Source organism: Petaurus breviceps, unplaced genomic scaffold (assembly GCF_028583685.1).
Source record: "Petaurus breviceps papuanus isolate PSGF00001 unplaced genomic scaffold, PetGlider_PUasm1.0 79, whole genome shotgun sequence".
NCBI classification, from domain to species: Eukaryota; Metazoa; Chordata; class Mammalia; order Diprotodontia; family Petauridae; genus Petaurus; species Petaurus breviceps.
The window spans coordinates 32,687,572-32,712,807 of NW_027186523.1; the positions used below are offsets into that span (position 1 = coordinate 32,687,572).

General features: G+C 36.3%; 1 protein-coding gene across 2 annotated transcripts in view; it reads right to left on the minus strand.

Annotated features, from left to right (window-relative positions):
- The window catches only part of LOC138175901 (reelin-like), a 566,655-nt gene that overhangs the window by 227,105 nt on the left and 314,314 nt on the right, over positions 1 to 25,236 (minus strand). For both annotated transcript variants that reach the window (XM_069106558.1, XM_069106557.1), the window contains exon 11: positions 19,807 to 19,952. In XM_069106558.1, coding sequence (XP_068962659.1) covers positions 19,807 to 19,952 — 146 coding nt within the window. The remainder of the gene's footprint in view (positions 1 to 19,806; positions 19,953 to 25,236) is intronic.

Below are 25,236 nucleotides of genomic sequence, written 5' to 3' on the forward strand. Positions count from 1 at the left end.
GTCATATTAGCCATGTTGCAAAAGAAAACACAGACAAAACCCCCAAGAAAATAAAGTTTAAAAAGCATGCTTCAGTCTAAACTCAGAGTTTGTTCTGTGGAAGTAGATAGCATTTTTCATCATGTTGTTCCTGTTGATCCTTGTCTGACTCTTTGTAACCCCATGAACCATAGCATACTAGGCCAATCTATCCTTTACAATCTCTTTTGCCATCATAGGTCTTTTGCAATTGTCTTAGATTATTGTCTCGATCAGAATTAAGTCTTTTACAGTTGATAATCATTACAATATTGCTTTTTGCTTCATCCAATATTCTCCTGGTTCTTCACACTTTACCTTGCATCAGTTCATATAAGTCTTTTCTTGTTTTTCTGAAACCACCCTGCTAATCCTTTCTCTTAGCACAATAATATTACATCACAGCAATTGATTTTTAACTCCAAGATGGGGGCTTTAAGGTCTGTAAAATATCTCACATATATAATCTCATTTAAGCCTCCCAATATTCCTGTGAGGTAGCTATGACAGGTTAGCATGTTTGAGGGAACATCAACATGTAGGTTGAAGTCTTGGAGCATGAGAAAAGGAGTTGCGGTAGAAAAGAGGATTGTGAGCCAGTCACTGAACTTGTTGAGAAAGAAGGGAGAATATTTTCTCTGAAGAGCACCAGGATCTAGACTGGGTGGTTAATTTGTATAGAATCAACCCCTGAGCAGGAGAAGCTGTAGAATGGGCCTAGAGGAAGAGTCTGGAAACAGAAATGTGGAGCAAATGAGTCAAGGGGCATGACAAAAGGTATAACTAATAGAGCAAAGTGTAAGGGTGTAGGGTTGGGGGTAGGGAGAAACCTAGTAGAATTCTGCAGTAGAATTCCGAAAGCCTAGAAATATCTATTGAATTAATTACCTTTACTCCAATAAAAATAACTACAGCATATACTGATTTTTATCAAGTCAAAATGCTCTGATGATGTAAAATAATAAAATGTATAATATAGATATAAAGAATTCCTATATTTAAGCAAAGGCAGAAACTTGGACCAAACAACCCGATTAAAAAACTGGGAAGAAGGGAAGTGCTTTAAGCCATTGGATGCAATGAGCTGTTGCTACATAGGAAGATGATTGTGATTGTTTAAAAACAACCAGTTGCCCCTTGTTGGCCTTGGATAAAACAGCAAGGCAATTCAGAAGCTGAAATTCTAATAGTAGATCTGCCTATGGGTAGAACAGTTACATCTAAGTCTCTGACAGGGAATCACTTTGAGGCAGGGAGGACAGCATCTCTGTCACATCTTCCCCCAAGGAGAATGACTGTTAACTTCAAACAATGAAAGAATTTGGGTGTCCCCTCTTAGCTGGCATCAGTGTCTTAGGAGCAGCCATGACCAGATTGACAAATGAGAAGTACTGAGGAGATGTAGCATCTGACTTTATAAGCTATGACTATGGAAACTTCATCATGACCTTTAAAAGTGAAAAAAGGATTTCCAGGAATCAGGAGTTGCAAATTATTCCTTTGCCATAAGCGTACTCCAAGCTAAAGTCTACTTCCCCTTGTACTCTGTGTGTACTTATGGCAAAATGTGCCCTGGTTTGGAAGGGATGTTTTGTATCAACTTTTCTTACTACATACTCCCTTGGGATAAACTCAATTCCTTAAAAAACATTTTTTCTTTTCTTTATTCTTTTAAAAATTCAACATTTTTTCCAATGACACATAATAGTTTTTAGCATTCATTGAAAAATTGAGTTATCTCTTTCTCTTCCCTCTCTGAGAAGGCAAGCAGGATACTCAATTCTTAGTGCTAATTAAATCTGACAGACTAATTAACATTTAACTAATAATCAATGGAAAACACACCATTGGGTGCTTATATATGATAGTATTAGAAACCAATTTCATGTCTCTCACCTGTAACATTCAGGGGAATAGTCACCTGCTCTTTGTGGCCATAACCCAACAATTCGAGTGGAAGTTGTGAAATTGACACTGGCCAAGACCCAATGATAAAAAGAAAAAGGAATTTTTTGATGATTTTTGAAGCTCATATAATTTTATCAGAGACATCTTTAAGGAAATTTGGGTGACTTACTAGATATCAGAAATAAAAATGAGTGAGTTAAAGAGGAATCCAAGTTTTTAAGTATAGATCAACCAATCTACCAACTAATTGGCAATAATTGAGCATTGATTATGTACCAGGTATTGTGATGAATGATTGGGAGGATGGTGTTACCATGGCTAATGTCAGGAGACTTGGGAAAAGAGGAAGTTTATGGAGGGAGGAAGAAGATGATATTTTCTATTAGGATCTTTCATTTATCTTGCTCTTTTGAGCCTTAAAATAGTAGCTAAAAATACAATGGTTCTGAAGGGGGCTACAATGGTTGGTAGAGAACATTAGTTGAAATTTAAGAACTGCTTTTATTTCCTGTGTGACCTTGGACAACTGGGCCTGATTCCTCATTTGTAAAATGAGGGAGTCTTAGGTCCCAAACCTTTACTTAAGAAGGTGAGAAATCAGGGGCGCCTAGGTGGCACAGTGAATAGAGCACTGGCCCTGGAGTCAGGAGTACCTGAGTTCAAATCTGGCCTCAGACACGTAACACAAAAACTAGCTGTGTGACCTTGGGCAAGTCACTTAACCCCAACTGCTCTCCAAAAAAAGCAAAAAAAAAAGGTGAGAAATCTGCCTTCTGTTCCTCCTATGATTTAATCTTTCTTTTCAATCATAGAGGCAGCTAGGTAGTGCAGCAGACAGAATACCAGACCTATAGTCAATAAGATCTGAGTTCAAATCCAACCTCAGTCACTTACTGTGTGACCATGGACAAGTCCCTTAACCTTTGACACAATTTCCTCATGTGTAAAAGGGGGGGCAATAACAGCACCTATCTCCTAGCATTTTTATGAGGATAAAATATTTGTATGGCTCTTTGAAAACTTCAATGCATTGTGTAAATGCTGGCTCTTGTTATTGTTTTCATCAGGAAACATACGTCTTCTTAATTTGGTGTTTAATACTGATTTGTCAATATGGATGCGTGACACATCTTCCTCATTTTAAATATGTACATTGTATGTATTACACTTGGAAGCAATTTGTATAAATAACTTCTTGCTAGTTACCTAATTTTAAAAATTCTCCTATTGCATGGAGATATTTTTCCCATGAGGAAACTGAATTATTGCAATACATTCTCTTTATCCTTCTCCTCTGGCCAAAGCCTGTGACAAATTAAGATTCATCTTAGTGTGTTTAATCTATCAGTTTGGATATTCAATAGAGGGTGTTAGTTCTATTATATCAGTAATTCAATCAACAAGCATTTATAAAGTGCCTATTCAGGGGTGGGAAACCTGTGGCCTTGAGGGCACATGTGGCCCTCTAGGTCCTTAAGTGTGGCTCTTTGACTGAATCCAAACTTTACAGAACAAATCTCCTTAATAAAAGGATTTGTTCTGTGAAACTTGGACTCTGGTAAATGCTGCACCCAAGGACCTAGAAGGCCACATGTGATCTCAAAGCCGCAGGTTCCCCACCCTGGTGTATCCTTTGACAAAAGGATTTTAGTGATTTAAAAAACACAGCTTTTATTAATTGCATGAGCTTCAAAATCATCAAAAATTCCTTTTTAAGATCATTTCTTCTCAGCCAAGGCCAATCTGATGAATACTATCTGCACAATAGTTTTTTCTGCAGATAGGGCAAACTGGTGCACATGAAATTTTAGTGATTTGCCCAAGACCATACAGCATATGAGGATCATAAATGTAGGTCTCCTGATTCTTAGGTCAGTATTCAACTACTAGTAAAATAACAGGCTTTAGATCTGAGAGAAAGGAATGAATTATTTTGCCTTTAATAAAGATAGATACAAAATGCAAAATGCATATTTGGAATATTTTATTTTATTTAAACTTTTTTTTTATCGATGCTTACATTTTGTAAGCATTTCCACACTCTTCTGTGGAAAGTAACAGTTCAAAGAAAAAAAATTGATTGATTTTTGAACATGTCACCAAACCACCAAAAAATAAATAGTTGAGACTTTTTTTTGCTCATAAAAGGTAAATGCATACTGGTTCATTGGTCTTTTCTATGCTCCATTTATCCCAATTAAAATACTCAGTCTAGTGATCCACAAAAGAAACTGGTCTTATAAATGATGCAGATTATGTCTCTTTCTAGGTACTGGCCCCTTTCAGAGTATTTTTTTAAATGAGAAAGAAAAAATGTCATACAGGAAAATATAAGGTACAGCTGAGGGACAGGGTTGGTAACCTTTGTCCCTTAATTTTTAGTTTTATATCTTAATAACTTTTGAGGATTAGTTTATAAAATATATTTGGAAACATCACCACAGGCCCACTGTATTTCACAGACTATTTAAAAGTTGAGTAGAGCTACTCTTCGCTTCGAAAATCAGTCTTTATTCTTCCTCTTGTTATTCATGGCTGATTTTTTTTTTTAAGCAATTGGGGTTAAGTAACTTGCTCAAGGTTACACGGCCAGGTGTTTCTGGGTGGGTGCTAAGTGTCTGAGCCCGGGATTCAATCTCCAGGTCTTCTCAACACTGGAGCCGGTGCTCTTACTTGCTGTGCTACCTGCCCGCCCCTATTCATGGCTGATTAAAAAATCACAAACAAAATTGCCTTCCTAGGAAACATAAAGGTTTATAAATGTTATGTGAGATAGAAAGCTTTCCTTAGTGAGAAATAAGGAAGGGAACCGTATAAGAAAAAAAATCATCTTGAGGAAATACCTACTATTGAAATGACACGACTTTGAAATATACTAAAAATTCAAGTCAAGTCTATGATTCTACATCTATCAGTACATAATTTTGGATATTCTACAGCACAAGGGTGCTATGATAGACCAACCTAACATTCAACTGGGATTTAGGAGGCTTCTATCTTAGTTTTGCTCGTACTGTTAATTGACCCTGGGCAAGTTACTTTGGATCACAGGATCATCTATTTAGAGATGGAAGGGGCCAGAGAGGTTATCAAGACCACCCCATTTTCATTTTCCAGATGAAGAATGCAGTTAAGGGATTTCCCCAAAGTAACACAGGTAGTAACAACAAAGCAGGATTTGTGATCAGAACTTTGAATATCAATTCCAGAAACCTCGATTGTGGTGAAACTATCTGAGTTCGTTTTCTTATCTATAAATGAAAGGGGTTATATTCAATGACTTCTAAAGGTTACAGTTATTTTAAAGTTCTCTTCTATTTCTCAAGATTCTAGGCTTTTCTAAATAACACAATTACATGTAGGGACATGTTCATATCAGGAAACCAGTGAGGCAAGGCTGTTTGAATTCATATTTTCAATGTCAAAGATAGTTTTCTCAAATAAATTTTTCAATTATTTAAGCATTTACTGGGAATGATGAAGTGTGTCAAGTGAATGGAGAGCCAGCCTGGGAGTCAGGATGGGTTCAAGACTCATATCTGACAAACTGTCTGGGGCTTTGGGCAAATCACTTAACCTCTCAGATAGCTCTCTGAGACTATAAGTTGCCCTCTCTAGATGCTACCATGCCTGCTAAATAATGTTATACCTCTTCTCCCCCTTCTGGCTAAATTCCTAGGAAATGTCCATTTCATTTGATGCATCTACCTCTCTTCTAAACCTTCTGTGTTCTGGCTTCTGACTTTATTACTCAATTGAATGGCTTTCTTCAAAGTTGCCAATGACAGACACCATAATAACCAAATCTAGCAGCTTTGTCACAGTCCTCATCCTTTAGAACCAACAACATGCTACAGTGGATAGAGTGCTAGACCTGGAGTTATGAAACCCTGAGTTTAAATTCAGAAATTCAGACTCAGATATTTAATAGCTATGTGACCCTAGGTAAGTCACTTAACCTCTGTCTTAGTTTCCTCATCTGTAAAATGTAGATAATAATAACACTTATCTCTCAGGAATATTATGAGGATAAAATAATATTAATAAACCACTTTGCAATCCTTAAAGCTCTAGTAATAGTAATTTTTTTGCCTCTCTGCAGCATTTGACACTAATTACTACTTTCTCCTCCTGAAAAATATCTTCTCTCTGAGGTTTCATGACTTTCTTCTTCCTTGGTTCTCATCTTATGTGTCTGACAGCTCCTCTGTCTACTGGATCCTCACCCATGTAATGTCCACTAACTCTGGATGCCCCAGAAAGCTTCTCTTAGGCCCTCTTCTCTTTTCTCTCTGCATTCCCTCATTTGGTGAACTAATCAACTTTCATGGGTTCAAAGATCATCTCCATACATGATTCCCAAATCTGCTTACCCAGTTCTTGTCTCTCCCCTAATCTCCATTCCTACACATCAGCACCTTCCTATTAAAAATATTTTTTTCAGTTGGGATGTCTCATAGACTTTTAAAATTCAACATGTCTGAAATAGAATTCATTCTCTTCTCCTACCTCAACATATTATATTATAATAATATTTTATAATTATAATATAAATAATTATAATAATTCTAGTAGTATGCTACTAAATGTTTTATAACTGGTTCTCTTGATGCAGGACACTTTTTTTAGATTTATGAAATAAAACAAGCATTTCTTTAACATAGAATAAAAAAATGATTGCACATGAAACTACAAATTAATTATGTACAGCTTGTTATTCCTTTAAAATATATAACAAAGTTATCATGTAAATTTCTTTTTTTTCTTCTTTCCCCCTTTCAGATTTAATCTGCATTATTAATATTTCCTCCATAACTTTCTCAAGTCTAAACAATCCATAAAACAATGAATTAACTTTTCAATTTGCAGCATTTGCTGATTTCCAAAGTGTAAACATTTATGCTGAAAATTTAACAATTGGATTGGTAGGAGTTGACTACAACACGCCTGTCCGATTCTGAACATACCAGTCACATCGGCAACCTCAGCTCTTAAACCTCTTGTGCATCTCACACGTATGATTGTTTGCCAAATTTCTGCAATCTCTCTCACATATATCTCTTACTCACCACTCTGCATTGGAAACCTTTCCTGGACTGTTACAAAATTCTTCTAATTAGGCTTTCTGCCTTAAGTCTCTGCCTAATCCAATCAATCTTCAACTCAGTTGTATAAATTCAACAATGTTCCTCTTCACTTTCCCCTCAGTAAGCTCTAACAACTTCCTATTACAGATGTCTCTGTCTTTTAAAGCTCTTCATACCTGGCTCTTTCCTACCTTTCCAGGATGCTTACACAGTATTCTTCTATATGGTCCAGCTATACTGGCTCACTTGCTGTTTCTCACACACGATTCTCCATCTCCCACCTCTGTGCTTTTGGTCTGGCTGTCCCCATGCCTGTAATATTCTCCCTCCTAAACTCTATCCCTTAGAATCTTTTTATGCCTCAGCTGAAGTGCCAATTTTTTCAGGAGGTCTTTTCTACTATCCCCAGATGCCGGGGCATTCCTCTCTAAGACTACTTACTATGTACATTAAATGTATATTGTAGGTACCAATTAACATCCTATGTTAAAATGAAAATTTCATGGAGGCAGGAACACTTTTTACTTTTTTTCCTCTGTATCCCTAGGATGAGCACAGTGCATGGAACGCACTGATAATAAGTGCCTGTTGATTGAATTACATTGGCATAAGGTATTTATTCTCTGGGAATTACTATAATATTAATGAAATCACAGATTGAGTTAAAATGCATAATATGCTATATTACAGATATGAAAAGGAATTAAGCTACATTTTCTGTCTTTAAGAAATTTAAATAATTAAATAATATATAAATCATTAAAAAGTAAGCTAGATAAGGGAATGACTTGTTTAGTGTAGGAATTTGTCTAGTGTAGGAACTGAAGAACAGGAGTTTCCTCCAACAAGAGATAATATTAGAGAGTTGCCTCAGAGACACAGTAAGTGATTTTCCCAAGGATTACACAGCTAGAAGTTTAGAAGCTGAATTTGAATCCAAGACTCCTAGACCAGCACTCTACTGACTACACCAGAGGTGGGAAACCTGTGGCCTTCAGGCCACATGTGGCCCTCCAGGTGCTCAAGTGCAGCCCTTTTCACTTGAGGACCTAGAGGGCCACATATGGCCTAGAGGCTGCAGGTTCCCCATCCCTGGACTACACCAAACTGCCTTTATAGACATTAAAGATACAGCAAATACCTAGGAGAAATTCGGGTGGTATAAGAATTTGCAGGATGTAGAGATCACTTTGAGTTGTGCTGATTGGAAGCATTAAAGAGACACAAAGAAAAGGACCTAATTGTGTTTTGTATTGTTTTTCTGTAAAAGCTTCTCCTATGGGAATTTCCTGTTTTTCTGGTTTCAGTGATTGAAATACCAATATTTGAGTACTGTACATTTTTTAAATGAAAAATGTCATAAATATTAAAGGGAGGGTTGTGAAGAAACTCTTGTACCTGAGCTCAAGTCTCAATTCAATTCCATTCGAACTCTTTATTAAGTCCTCTCCCTGGGCATGGCAAACCCAAATATTTGCTGTCTTTTAGGCCCTAGAATCTAGGCATGGAGGTGGTTGTGGGGTGGGGATGGGGATATAATATGCATGCAGATAAGTAAAGCTGCTATCCCCTCCTATTTTTGACAGGATAAGAACCAGAAATGGTTTTAAGGAAGAATGGTACCTAAGCTGAGCCTAAAGTGCAGATTAGGATCTTGAAAGGGAGATATACATTTTACGAGGCACAGAGGAGGGCTCTGCAGACACACTGAAACAGGGCAGTTTGGGGTATGGTTAGTAATCCTGTTTGAAGGGGCATTTAGATACTCCTGGTTCAACTGGTTCTCTAGTTACCACACCAATGCTGCTTCTTATTTTTAAGAGAACTAAAAGGAAAAGCACACCAAATTCTTAAATGAAACTACAAAGTCACATAACAGATGAGGTCCTTGCTCTTTCAACTTTTTATTAATTGCAAACAAACAAATCTCTGCCATCCATAGGTATTATTTATGTCTATATTTTCTCCAACTTTCACTGGTCCAAAACCAATTATAATTCTTCTCATCAAAAGACTCATCCGATATGCTCTAAATTTGCCATCGGGTCACAGATAAAAGGTCAGTGCAATCTGCGGTGAAATAATGCCACCTTTTCCTCTTTACCAACAAAGACTCCAAGTTAAACATTTACTTTCTTTTAATTTTGAATTTTAAAAATTCAGGTCCATAATTTAATCTATTTATTTGCTCTGTGAACAGTTCCTATTTTAAACTTATACATTTACCCGGCCATTTTCTTGCTCAATTACATTTAATAAAGAATCCCTGCTGTATATCTGCACTGAACATAGAAGTTTCTGAATGGAGTGCTCTGAAGCTCAAATTCCATGTTTGGCTTAAGTTTGTAATACTTGTCTATTTGTTCTATAAAGATCTAAATCTTTCTTCCCTTTCAGGAAGGCTGGTTAATCCGATTACACATTCATCTGAACAAAAGGACAACAGGCTGTAGAATATACCTGGGGGGGGGGGGGGTGCTGCAAGCAGCCTGGTGGGGAGGCAGCCTGTGACTCTGAGATCCCATAAATCCAGCCTGCAAGGGTATTCTCATTTATGAAAAAAAGAAGTCTGGATGTTGGAGATATGGGGAAGATATTGAAATTAGAGTTTGCTCCCTACTGAGGCTGACATAAATGGCACTAAACATCATTAAACCAACAAGCTACGTTAGACCACTAGCTAAGCCATGACCTAGGATCTGGAGGCACATATAATTATCAGTTGAGGTGCACCTGTGATCTGTTGCCTCCAGTCACATCACCCGAGATGAAAATGAAAGAGGATTGCGATAATTTGCCAGATTAATTATTTATAAATCATCATGTTTGCTAATATAATTAATAAGCATCCCTTAAGAAAGAAATCTTTGGGATTGATTGAATTTTCCTGTTTCCACTTTTCCTTCTTTCACTTGTCCTAATAATATATGATTCCTAATTAATGTCTGAAGTCTAGGCCTGTCCCGGAGTCATATTCTTCTCCAGTATTAAGAATTTAATTAGACAATGTCTTATAAATGCTTTCTGAGAACACATTAGTGACTTATTAGGATTCTTCCTCCAATAAACTTTTGTTTTTCAACTCCACACCCTGTAACAGAAAAACATTAAAATATTCTTATTGCCAAGAAGCGGCATTAAGGGATTCATAACCTTTTACCACTGAGGTTTTAAGAACTTTGTTCATTATATATTCGGCACAGTTATTAATTATCAACCCTGCAGTTCTTCAGGTAAATAGCACCATGAATATTATCAAGGACATGCTAATGGTATAATTTGCCAACAAATTACTGCTAATTTACAGTCATATTTTGATGGTATTCAAGGTGGAATGGTTTTTGTCCCCAGATTTTAAATATATAAGTACAGAAGCACAGCTATAGAGTCAGAGAGCAGTTGAAACAAGATTTTTGAAATGCTGTCTAAACACTTTGAGGCCATATACAATTAGTAGATCAACACATTGTTCAAGATGATGTAAACAACTTGAGGCAAGAGTTCTTTTACTAATGTCTTCATATCCCCAAAGCCTAGCAAAGTGCCTGTCACAGGAGAGATTCTTAACAAATGCGTGTTGATTGACAGCTTGTTCTAACAGGCAATATCCATTGTTTTAACTACGTGTTACAAGGAAAGAAAATATAAGCACAAACAGCAGATCTCTGTCTTAAACTACTTGAATATTCCTACCAAATAAAGCAGAGTTCTGACCTTTTTGTGTGTATCATGGAATCCTAGCTTCCTTTAAGACACAGTTCCGATGTCATCTTTTATGAGAGGTGTTTCCCAGTCCCCCCAAAGCTATTATCTGCCCTTTGAGATTGCCTCTTATTCACACTCTATATATTTTCAATGAATAGCAAGGTCCTGATTATCAGTGCAAAAAATGAATCCCCATTATTTGAATTCACACCTCATATCACTATTGCCCTGGAATCAATTAAGATATTTTATATAATTATAACTTTGAACGATAAGAATTTGAATACATGTTATGACTTCAAGGAGTCCAGGGATCTAACTGTATACATATTTGTTTGAGTCTTACCGTCCCCATTAGAATGCAAGCTCCTTGAGGGCAGCCACAGTGTTTTCGCCTTTCTTTGTGTTCTTCAATCTTAGTATGGTGCCTAGCAGAGAGCTGGTGCTTAAGACATACTTGAGTATTGACTGAATTATATGGACCCTTTCTCAGAATGACGTTTACAAGGGCATAAAATAAAATAAAAAGATCTCAAAGGAAACCAATTATATTGGAATACAATTATAAAAATTTTAAAGGAATAAGTTCACAGACTTCAGGTTCAAAATCCTGAAATAAAGATTTTTGCCACCATACCACCATTTTCTTGTGTTCACATTTATATTAGCTTACAATATTTACAAAGCACGTTGTGCATGGCTTCATTTGATCCCTCATGAATGTAGGTAATTAAATTACTAAAACATCCATCTCACAAGTGAGTAAAATTCTCTTACAAAGGGGTTAATGACTTGAACAAGGTCGCATAGCTAGTAAGTGATGAGACTATGGTCAGGCTACAGGTTTTCTGGCTCCAAATCTAGTGTTCTTTCCCCATACATATACCATATTGCCTTCAGAAAGTCCTTATGACTGATAAACATTTTCTAGAGTATTCACTGCAGATCAGAGATCTATAGGGATCATCCAGGAACAAACAGAATCATGTATTCTTGGGGAATAACTGGGGCTACTTAGTCTACTCTAAAAAAAAAATTGTTCAGAGTGAAATCCTACATATCCAATTGAAAAAAAAAACACAACATAGCTAATGTAATGCATAAGTGTCTTAGAAAAGACAGAAATCTGTATCTTTTGGTAGAATGTCAGCTCTATGACAAATGTATATAAAAGAAAAAAAAGGTTAACTGCAGGACATACAGAGGACATTTGGGACACAGTATTGCATATGTTTTTTTTAAACTTCTTCCTCCCCTCTCAATTTAGAAAACTATGAAGGAATTCATTTTTATTTAAATTATGAAGTTGTTTAAAATGCTAAAAATTGTATACGGCATACATGGAACTGACTACAATATTTTATTATTAGATAATGTAAGGATACTGATACCATCTGTCATTCAAGCATTTTTAGAAAAATGGCCATATGAGATACTATAAAAGGACAATATATGCAATGAGGTATGTTTTTAAAAAAAGATGTTAAATTAAATAGAAATATCAAGCAGTACAGAGAGGATAAGGAAGATTAAGAGGCAATAAACAAAATGCATTAATCTCGATCCTAGTTAATAAGGATTTATAGGTACCTGTGTACAACCTCTCCAATTTGTTACTCAGAATTATTGAGTGGAGACATAATGAACTCAGTTACACAATCCAATTTTGCATGTTATGACTTCATAACAATGATTTTATAGTTCTCAGATTTACAAACTATAGAGAAAGGCTTTAAACTGTATCCATAAAGACTGACAAAGATTGAACACTGAAATGTAAGTAATAGTCAAATGTGATTACTATTGTATTTTGTAAAATGCTGCTACATTTAAGTGTTGAAAGTTTATATTTTAACACAATGATCTAGGTCACTCTTTCCCTCAGTACTTTCAGGGTACAACATTTCCCCAATTTTCATTTGTTCTTGTTCAATTATTTCAGTCATGTCCAACTCTTCATGACCCCATTTGGGATTGTCTTCATAGAGATACTGGAGTGGTTTGCCATTTCCTTCTCCAACTCATTTTACAAATGAGGAAACTGAGGCAAATAGGGCTAAGTGACTTGCCCAGGGTCACGTAGCAAGTAAAGCCAGATCTGAAATTAGGAAGATGAGTTTTCCTGACTCCCAGCCCAGCACTCTCTTCACTGGGCCACCTAGCTTTCATGGTGTACCAAAAATGTCGTATTTTATTAATAGGAGAAAGTGTTTGCACCAGGGCAGTCAGGACCCAGGCTCTCCTGCATACGTGAACTAATTTTTCCCAAGGTTACTGAGATTTTTAAACCTTTGGAAAAGTGCCTTAGGATATAGAGACCGTCTAGTCTGCCCACTCATTTTATAGATTGATAATTATGGAAACTCAGGCCCAGGAAGGCTAATGAATTTGTCCAAGTTTATACAAAGGAAGCAAACAACAGATCAAAGATTCAAACCCAGCTTTTCTGATTTCAAATCTAGTCCCTTTCCATTTTGCCAATATTGGAAGAAAGGAATTTTTTTAAATCATGCACACTGAAGTAAATGTTCTGAATATTATTATCATCCTTATTTTGTAGATGAAGGAACTGCGACTTTGAGAGAAGTAACCTTATTAAGGAAACGTAGCTAATATGTGTCTCAGAGGGTCTTAGCATCCCTAGTTCCCCTCAAAAGTCAGGTCAGACAGGATCTTCTACAATGTGGCCTTTCCTGACAGCCCCAGCTATTCTACTTCCCTTTTCCCATAATGACCCTGCATTTACATACACAGATGTGCGTGTATGTATGTGTACATATATACACACATTTGTATACTTGTGTTTACATACAGACATTCAGACACACATTATATTGGTACATGTGGTTTCCTTCATAGAATATAAACTCCCAGTGCCTGGCTCTTTTTTTTTTTAAACTGGAAAACTTTTTATTGAATGTGGAGTAGGACAGCTGGACACAGGTTAGATGATTCCAATTTTTTTGGCAAAATCTAAAGCATTGTAATCTGGAGCAAGTTGGACTGAGGCCTTCTTCTCTCTGTCAGGCTGGATCAGTGCGTTGACCTTGGCCACATCGATGTCATACAGCTTCTTTACCACCTGCTTGTTGGCCTTGATGTTCACGATGAAGACTAGGGTATTGTTGTCCTTCATCTTCTTCATAGCAGACTCAGTGGTCAAGGAAACTTAATGATGTCACAGTGATCGAGTTTGTCTCTCTGAGGGGCATTTTTCTGAGGGCATTCTGACTGTCTTCGAAGTCTTAGTTAAGTTTTGGGTTGCCAGAAGGTGGCGGATGTTCAGATCTTCTTGTTTTGGTGGCTATGGACACCCTTCAGCACCGCCTTCTTGGCCTTCAAGACCTTTGACTTGGCTTTTGTCTTGGGGTGGTGGGGAGGACAACTTCCTTCTCTGCTTTTGCTGCCATCTTGGGGGAAAGGCCAGGCCCTGGCTCTCGACTTGAAGGGAGGGCTGTTGCATTTTTCTTTTGTCTTTTTGGTGCCTAATACAGTGCCTGGCATTCACAAGACAACAAGGCTAAATTCTTGTTGATTGATTTTTAGTTAAGGTAGCTAGGTGGTGGATGGAGCAGTGAATATGGAATCAAGAAGACCTGATCTGGAATCCTCCCTCTGATGCTTAGTAGCTCTAGAACTTTGGGCAAATCGGCTAAACTCTCAGTCTTCGTTTCCTCATCTGTAAAGTAGCACCTGCCTCACAGCATTGTTGTGAGAATCAAATATGGCAACATATATAAAGCTTTTTACAAGCATTATAGCACCACAGAAATGTTAATATTATTAATTATTATTATTCTGCCTCCTAGTCTAACCTACTTGCCACACCAATATGTTGCTTTAAAAAAATCAGGTATTCAAATCAGCCAACAATTATGTAGCCTAACCTAACAATTGGCCTGTTAGATTTAACTTTTGACTGGTTCCATTTCGTAGTCCCATCATCCATAGACTAAGCAGTCCCAGAGATGGCGCAAATAGTCACAATATCATCAAGCTTTTCACGCTTTTCTGTACGTGCTTTAAACTTACTTTTAGGGTTGTTGATCCACTTTTCTGTCAGTACCATTTTGCTCATAGTGCTCCAGAACAAAACTACACCTAATAACAGCCACTTATATTTTACAGGTTGAATTTTGACATCTTGAAAGGTTGGAGAAAGAGCAAAGACTTAACAAGGACAGACTCTCCCAGCATATCCAGACCCTTCAGGAAATAACAGAGTGAAAGGGTAGACAGGGAATGGCACTGGAGAGTTGGAAGGGTGGGTAAGGGCACTGAAGCACCTTCAGCCTTCATTGGGCTACCCTTAAGTCTCTATTGAAAATCTTTATCACTGCCCATCCTTAAGTCATGCTGTCTATGAGAGTAGTAGCAAAATCCTCAGGGCTTAAATCATTCTTTTGGGATTTAAAAAGTTGTTCTCATTTGAGATGCAATATCTTGTATTCTGAAGTTTAGACAGACTGCTTCGATGGTTCCATTTGAGCCAAATGCACAAGAAGGTGAATAAACAAGTAATGGTTGAGAAATACATCACCTGTCAAGTTTTTAAAATGCAGTGTTCAATTTAAATAGGGACAATCTGGCATAACTTCAATGTATCAAATCATCTATAGTACCCTTTTAATTCTCTAACACATGGAAAAATCAGACTTAAAAATCAAAGGAGTTTATGTTATATCCTTATCACTTACATGCTTATATATGGCTAGCAACTAGGTACATTTCCCTCATCTAATAACTTTTAATTAGAATACCTTTTAAAAATGAAGTACTAAATGAATAGTCTAACTAACTCTCAAGAACAGATCAAATAGATAGCTTGAATTATAAAGCAATTCAATTCTTACACAGGCTGAAAAATAAGTATAGAAAAATCCACATAAAAGCAATTTGCTTTATTTTTTACAAAATATATTTTTTTCCTCTCTAAGAGACAGTCTCAGCTGGATGAGATATTTTAGCTGCTAATTAGAAGATGTGTTATATAAGTCGAAGCCAGAGTTCAGAAACATACACATAAATTATCAATGTATATATTAAAGTTTCCTCAAAGGTGAGATAACAAATACAATTTTTTTTGGAAAAATATTAAAAAAATTAATTCCACTTTAAAAAATAATCATAACAAGGTTTGATATGGGACATCTCTAGATGAACCAATAGCTTCATCTCACATTGCCATTCACAGGAGGAACAGCTGCTTACTCCCCTCTTCCCACCTGGATATCTACTGTAACTAGTTCGTACACCAAAGGCTTTGCATTTTAACCAATAAAACTGTACAGTTGTCAATGAAATTTTTCTGTGATCTCAGTAGTTTTCTCTTACTACTTTTGAAATTGCCATTCAAATTCTTTTATTAACAGCATTTGAGATTGACAATCTATACTCTGGATCCTCCCTCCTCCCTCCGCACCATGTGTTTTTGTTCAGTCCTGTCTGATTTCTCATGACCATATTTGGGATTTTCTTGGCAAATATACTAGAGCGCTTTGCCATTTCCTTCTCCAGCTCATCTACAGATGAGAAAATTGAGGCAAATAGGGTTAAGTGACCTGCCCAGGGTCACACAGCTAGTAACTGTCTGAGGTCTGATTTGAACTCAGGTCTTCCCAACTCCAGACTTCATCCACTATACCACCTAGCTCGCCATACTCCCTCCCCTTCCCTTCAGTAACTCCTAGGAATAGAAAAGTGGTAAAAAGCAGCAAAAGTGACCGTGAAGTTAGTTGTAAAAGCACCAAGTCTCCATTTGATAATTCTCTCGTATATTCAGCAGACACGGATGGCATTTTTGCTGGATCAGTTTTACTGATGAGTTTATAATGAGAGATTGTCTGTGTGGGTGGTGGTGGTTGGGGAATGGAATGAGACAAATGCTCAATAAACTTGGGCAGGAAAACTAAGAATGCAGCAGGATGCTCACGACCAGAATTCCTAATATCTTCCTTTCTGTCAACACACAAAATAAAATGCTTCACATTAATCTAGCAGTGGGATGCTTTCAGAAGCTGAGATAAAATTGATTACAACAGCACCCCCTTCTCTCCTTCCTTCTTTACTCTAAATAAGAAGGGGAGGAATGGAAAAAAAGTTAAATTATCACGGTGCATATTATCATCATCATTATGAACCATTATTACACTGAGAGAAAGCATAAATGAGGAGTGGTAGGAAGAGTTCTGGGTTTAAGTAAACCCTGGGTTTGAAGTGCAACTCAGATACTTCAAGGCCTACCTTAGATACCTACTAGCTTTTTTACTCTCTCTGGACCTCAGGTTCTCATCTGAATTTGATGACCTCCAAAGTCATCTACCTCTTAAACTATAATTTTATGATCCTATGATCCCAGCTGAGTCACGGAGCTGTCCCTCAATTTTCTCATTTGTAAAATGGAGACAAAAATACACTCCCTACCTCAAAAGTTTGCCAGGAAAACGCTTTGTAGGCAAATACAAGGTGTAATGGACAGAAAGCTTAATTTTGAGTCAGGAAGACCTGAATTTAAATCTTAACTCAGCTCATCAGAGCTGTGTGACCCTGAACAAGTCAATGGATCTCTCTTACTCCCATTTATAAAGGGGAATACTTCATAGGGTGATTGTGAGGATAAAGCACTCAGCAAAATCTAAAGTGCACATAAATACCAAGCAATTATTTCTAAACCTTAAAATAGCACGTAAACACATTTTTCTAGGGATGATTGTAAAAGCTGGAGGAGGGGCAGAAGTTTACACTAATGGCTAATATAATAATCAAGAGGTCCACCCTTTAAACACAAGGGCAGGAAGGATGAGGAGTGTACTGTACATTTATTGAGGTTTAATTGGATGTATATCTAGGTTTTGTGCATCCACAGTTGGCCTTCTTGTTAGATAAAACATAATGTCAATTCAGCACAGATACCAGAACTAGGACCAATGGATGGAAGTTACAAGAAGCCTGCTTGATTTCAGCTTGATGCATGGAAGGACTTCCTCAGCCATTAGAGGTGGCTGAAATGTTATCCTTCGAAATACATAGTGCCTTGTCACTGTATGTAGCTCCTGGAAGGTCTCAGAGGCCTTTTGGCAAATGATGAATGATCACTTATCCAGGATGTGGGAGAGGAAACATGCTTCATATAGGATTGGGACTAGGTGGTCTTTAAAGTTAACTTCAAATGTTGAGATTCCATAATTCTATAAAGATGTCTAAGTTCTTAGTTAAGATTTGTTAGTCCCTTATTATGACCCTGACCTAGTCTATTTTCAATGACTAAATATTAAGATATTTATGTATTTTCTAAAATGTTTTTAAGCATGTAATTTTACTACCACATTGATTCCCGTATTAGTCTGAGTTATAGAGAAGAACTACCATTCTATCAAGCATCCTTAAAGGAGGGGTGGGGAACCCTGTGGGCTCAAGGCCACATCTGGCCCTCTAGGTCTTCAAGTGAGGCCTTTTGACAGAAACCAAACCTCAAGGTCACATGTGGCCTTGAGCCCACAGGTTCCTCACCCCTGCCTTAAAGGAAAAACTAGTGATTGATTGACCTGGGTGGACTACTGGTCTGACCTAGCATTTCTTGCATTCTTAAGACTTCAGTGATATTAACAAAATGCTGGGTGTTTTTTTTTGTACATATTAAGTTTCACCTCCTTCACATAGTCTATTTTAAGGAAGAGGATTGCATCAGGAACATTGAATTTCACTGAAAAAAGGATCATTATTAAATATTATCAATAATATTTTTGCTATGAAATTATATAATATTAATTTTAAGTGTCTTTTCAAATAGCAAACAACATAATCTGTAGTGTAAATATCTCAACACCTGATTAATGTATTTGCTGAAAAAGTAACCAGAAGAGATCCAGAAGCTATTAAGAAGTAAATGCCAGAAAAACCTGGAAAGACCTGCATGAACTGATGCTAAGTGAAGTGAGCAGAACCAGGAGACCATTGTACAGAGTTACAGCCACAGTATGTGATTTGATAGACTTAGCAATTCTCAGCAATGCAAGGATCTAAGACAACTCCAAAAGACTCAAGATGGAAAAAATGCTCTCCACATCTGGAGAAAGAACTATGGAGTCTAAATGCAAATTGAAGCACACCATTTTCTCTCTCTTTTTTTTTGTTTCTTCTTTCTCATGTTTTTTCCTTTTGGTTCTAATTCTTTTTTACAACATGATTAATGTGGGAACATGTATAATATAATTGTATGTGTATAGCCTATATCCGATTGCACCCCATTTTGTGAAGGGGATAGGGGAAGGAGGGGGAGAAAATTTAAAACTCAAAATCTTATAAAAGTGAATGTTGAAAATTAAAAAGAAATAAATGTTAAAAAAAAGAAATGCTACATTTCACCTCTAGTTATCATATTAATGCTGGCCCTGCTAATAATTTTGCCAATGGGGACTTTGGCAAATGCTTCTCAAGTTAAAGAAAGTATTTAAGTGACATATTCACCAGAGCAAGTGACACAGGTCAGGGCAATCAATAAAGAAAATTATCCTCAGGTCCTCTCTCCTTAATCCTCACTCAAATTTCCCTCTTGTCTATAAGGTTTCCAGAGACAAATTTAAGTCCAAAAATGATTTTAACAAGCCAAGTCGTACACGACTGAGTCAGGCTACAGTATCTAGACTATATGCATTTCTTTGAACCAACATATATTTGAGCATCTGAATAAAAGGAATGATATTACCAAAATTTGGAAAAAACATTTTACTCCAAATGAAAGTTAATTTTATTGAGATAGTTTCAAGTTACTAAAATTATGAATTATTTCCACTTTAAACAGTAGTTAAAATGTTTTAAAGAAAATTTACAATTTTGTTTTTCTACTATGTATAGAGGCATAGTTATATAACAGAAAGATTAGGAATGGTATGAACTATCTACATTTTGAAAGCTAAAATGATCATTGTATCACTGTTAAAGTTCTTTTTCAGGGGCTTTTTAAAATTTCAACTGCACTAAAATCCTATCCATTGGATTGCATCTAATTCTTAGGTAAAACATTTTTGTTCTCTGTACAAATGTTGCACAAAGCACATATTAACATGGGCCACCAAAGACAATTACTCACCCTGTAGGGAGCTCCTCAAACTCTTCTGACCACTGCTCCTGGACATCCTCAGAAGAAAGATCTATATCCCGGGTGGTAGCAAAATTGAATTCACTGCCTTCGGTTCCATGAAAATAAATGGCATTCCCATCTGACTGGCAGCTATGCTATAGATTAAATAAAAAGCAAAGGAAGTTGGTTTCAGGTGAGTTTTATAGCTGTAAAGTTAATTCTCATTTACACTGGGAGCTTTGAAGCATTAAACGGTTCATCTACACATGAGTTTACAAATCAAACTAACCAATAAAAAGCCTGTTCATAAAATCTTTCTTGAATTGCTGCTAAAACATTTGTGCTTCTCTTGTTTCACCTTATGATAAGCTAGGCCTTTTATTTATTAATTTCCTATAGATAAGAGGTCAAAAGATCATTTGAGGTTTGACGTCCTTAATAAAGTATTCTGAATGGAACAGAAGTTGGTTAATTGGAATGATTTCTTATTCTTATCACAGTTCTTGTTTGTGAGCACGAAGTAAAAAAATGAGTTTTCACATATTTTCAGCTTTATGGTTATGGGCTAAATCACACTGACCTTTTCAATATTCTATACTTTGCTGGTTTGCCATTCAAGCCCTTCACAATGAGTCTGTAAATGGGATATGAGTAGAATGGCTAGCTAATCAAAACATGGAACACAGAAAAGGTCAAGGTGATCCCAAGTATGGCTCTATCTTTTTATCCTGCCATCTTGACAGAGGGGCTTGAAGGAACTAAGATTTGCACAAGGTTGATTTTCATCTGAGGTCGAGATGTAACATCATTCCCTTTAGTGTTTCTCAACAGAAAAGACTAAAAAGAAATAATTTCTCAGGATCACTTTTTCCCTCAAGAAGTTTATATTCAACTTTCCAACTGTCTAAAGGAGTAGACCCTGTGTAGGATGAGAATTTAACTTGAGAGTTGTATAAGAAGTAATTTGTTTAATTTCAATGGTACAGCATTGTACTATTGAACAATTAGGTACTCCTATAACATGGCTACCCTGGTGTCACTGTGGAGAATTCTCCAGAAATACGGCATGAGACAAAGGCATAGTAATCTTGTTCATATTATGTGCATTTGTCTACTCCTAACTTAAGAAGTTCCTGATATTGTTCAAAAGCTAAAGCATCCAGTGTCCATAAAAGTAAATAGAAACATATAGAAATATCGACAGTGCTTTGCATCATTCAATTACAAACATTTTACACCCAAAAGATAAAGAGATCTTTAGTTATGTACTTAGTAAAATGCTATGAATACACTTAATCCTAGATAAAGGTCAGAGCAATTATCATGAGATTCTGGAATTCTGATCAGCCACAGGCTATATTTACCCTAGAAATAATAAGAACTCTGCCACCAATGCATCTTAATGGTTGAATGATTAAGGAAAGTACCACATGACACACTAAATCACTGTCAGAGAAAATGGGCCACGTACAATATGAACATGTTTGAAAAGAAAAGATCACTTGTGCTTTTTAAAAGATATGTTTTTGGCTGAGAAAAAGAACAAAATATATGATACAAAGATCTTATAGCTGAGCACTAACTCAAATATTCTTATTTTATTATATTTAAAACATTTACTCAATCTCATATTTTTCCTTAAAGATCCTTGGAGTAGTGATGTTTATGATGCATATTTTATTCTATATTTTTCTAATAGTGCTATTCTATTAAAGGAAAAACTAGGTCATCACCCTGTTCTTAAAGTTCACATTGCTTCTTATTTTCAGTATATCAGCTGGGATGGGAAATTCATTTATCAGTAAACTTGAACAATGAGAAATAGTGTAAAACACTCTAAGGCTATTCATTTTTCATAAAAACAGACACTGATAAAAAATGCACCACCATAGTGGAATTGGGGCATAAAGTTTCTTTAGTGGGCTTTGTGATAATTTGTGTATTGCAAATTCTAAGTACACATTGAAGTACACAAATGTATCATTTATGTCTACATACCTGATTAAAAAAACTATTAAATATATGTATATAAATAAAATCATTTTACAAATAAACATATTTCCATAATATTATATATGTATATCTGTCTATAAAATAAACATATACATTATGTTGTTCAGTTGTGTCTCACTCTTTGGGACCCCATTTAGGATTTTCTTGGCAAAGATACTGGAATGGTTTGCCAATTCCTTTTCCAGCTCATTTTACAGATGAGGAAACTGAGGCAAACAGGGTTGCCTAGTGTTACACAGCTAGTAAGTGTCTGAGGCTGATTTAAATTCAGGAAGAGGAAACTTCCTGACTGTAGGCCTGGAGCTCTAGCCACTGTGGTCACCTAGCAGCTGCCCTAGACATTATGTAGACAAAGTGATAGTATTTTAAAGTGTGAGCATATTTCTGAATTGTCTCAAGTCATATGTCAAATAGCAGACATGAAGAAAGCAGTCAGAATGAATACATTTTTAGTTTTGATGTTGGGTTAAAAGGAGTTATTCGGCAAAGGAAGTAATGTCAGTTTTGCTTTTACCTTGGTTAAATTCAGTAAGATGTAGGAGTTCTATCTTATTGCCTTTATTTTTATGTAAATATTTTTGTATAAATCATAATTAGGAGATTCACATTGGCTATGTGAATCTGAGCAAGTCACGTCACTTTTTGGTTCCCAAGGCCATGAAGACCATACATTTCAAAGATAATGCTGTTCTCCATTGGTAGAAGAAGTTCTTCACCAGGACTTCTTTATACCAAGGAAGCCGCAGGTCCTGTACAAGAAAATAAAATTTAAAAACATAACTACAATAATGACAATAGAACTTCTATAGAAATTTTGTTCTCATGAATTACTTACACACATAACTTCACAATGACCCTCTGAGGGAGGTAGCCATTTTTCAGATAAATTGGGATCCGAGGATTCAGTGAAGTTTAAATTGATGTGATTTAGTAATGTAGCTAATAAATTGGCAGAACCTAGAATTAAATCCAGTTCTGACTACACTGTTTGTGTCTTAAATGACTGACAAGATATTGAAAATTGAAATCAATATTTTTTATTCAAAACATGGAACTAGAAGCCATTTTTGCTCTCCAACTTTTATCATTTTTTTAGTTTGCAAATTTGTAGTATTTTCCTTCTATGCCATAGATGACATCATAATAAAATCTAAAATGAGTTCCTATAAGCTAATTTAGTACCTCACTCATATCCTATAATGCTTTTCCCTTCAACCTTTTTATCTTTGAATGAAAAACAAGTCCTATTTTCATGAACGAGAAGCAGTGCATTATATTAAAAAAGAAGATTGGTTTTGGAGGCAAGAAGGTCTGGATTCAATCTCTGCCTCTGTCCCATACTTGACTTAAGGTGCTTTCATGCCTAGAGTTCCAAACACTGAATCCTATAGAACAATTTCCATAAGTCTATATGTATATATATTTTTCTATATGGAAAATCTGTACTTTCCTCACTGATCAAAATAATAAATTCTCTTCCATTTTAATATCCGATTCAAGCCAAAAGAACAATGTTTCAAATCACTTTGTTATTACTTTAAACTAAAAATAAAATTACACTGGATTTAGAGTCATAGGGCCTTGGTTTGAACCATAGCCCTTCCATTGATTCAGTGTGTGACATTAGGCAAGTCCTTTCCCTTCTCTGGGTCTCAGTTTCCCCCTCTGTAAAATGAAGGGTTCGGTCAGATGAGATAGAGGTCATTTATGGCTCTAAAAATTTTATGAACAGCTGAATTGCCTAGGAAAGGCTAGAGGTTGTAATTAGCCCTTCCCCTTCCATATTCCCATTACTGAAAATGGAAAGGAGGGCCACCTTGTATGGCCCTCCTGGTATTCTTATCTATATGTTTTAGGAGAAGAAAACATTTGAGAGGCTATGATCACTTTGATGTATACAACTATATCTCTACTATAAGTAGCTCAGAGCAAGGTCTGGACTATGCCTTTTTTTCTAGGTAATAGGCCCTGAATGGGGTGATAGCTGCATTTGGTTAGTGCCATTAACTAGAGAATCATAATAATGAGGCCAAGGTTCCAGGCTTTATTCTTATCTGGGATAATTAGCTGTCACCTTTACCTTCCAATGTGAAATACTCTGTTTGGCTTTTAAAACCTTTCACAACCTCGCCCCTTCCTACCTTTCCAGCTTTTTTACACTTTGTTCCCTTCCACATAATCTACAATCCAGAAACTCCATTTTCCATCTCATTGACTTTTCACTGGCTGTCTCTTATGCAAGGAATTCTCTCCCCACTCATTTCCATCTCCTGAGTTCCCTATATTCCTTCAAGTCTCAGCTAAAATCCTACCTTCTGCAAAAAGCCCCCTTAATACTAGTGCCTTCTCTCTTGGTTATCTAAAATTTGTACCATATATATTTCATTTATGTCATTTCCTGCATTAATTTATGAGTTGCTTGAGAGTGTGGACTAGTTTTTCCCTCTTTCTTTGTATCCCCACTGCTTAGCATAATGCCTGGACACAATAAACATTAAATAAATATTTGCTGATTTAACATGGGCAGAGATTTTAACTTTAACTCCAGACATCCATCTTGTATTTGGCTAGATTGGGTAGGAAGAAAAGAAGAAAAGGGGAGAGAAAGAAAGAGGAAGGGGAGAAGGAAGGATGGAAGGAGAGGGGAGGAGAGGGAGAGGGAAAGAGGGAGTGAGAGAGAGAGAGAGAGAGAGAGGAGGAAGAGGAAAAAAGAGGAAAAAGAAGAAGGAAGAGGAAGAAAGAAGGAGATAGAGGGAAAGGAGAAAGGGAAAGAAATGTGGGGAGGAAAAAAGAGGGAATGAGACAGGAAAAGGAAGAGAATCAACTAAAATCACATGCCCTAAGGGGGGTGGATTCAGTAGGCATTATCTTCACATACATGTAGATATGGTAAGTTTTATATCCTGTACACAGCATGGGTAGAACTGATCTCCCCTTGCTTTGCATTAGGATTCATAAAAAATCTCCCATGTGTCTTTCTGTACTCTGACAGCATACTTTGATGACAGAAAGGTTGACTGTATAATACAAAAGGCAAAGAAAAATTAAGTGACATAGGCAAGATATGAGATGTTTTTATATAAGTTCATGTTTTTGAGAGCAAGATTCAAAGGTCACTTCTTATGTCATGTAAAACACCAAGAGAAAAGTGAGATGGAAGAAACAGAAAAGCATAGAAAGTAAAAAGTGCAATTAAACACATTCCAAGAAGAAACATTTAAAAGGAGGGACAAACTCCACAGAAGTGCAGAAATTAGCCCATAAAGTAATAGAAGAAATATATAAAGAACAATAGTTGTAGAGTCAGAGGACCCAAATTTGAATCTCAGATCTGACATATAATGTGTGACCCTGTGAAAGTCACTTAATATCAATATCTCAGTTTCCTCATCTGTAGAATGATAATATTAACACTTGCATCCCAGA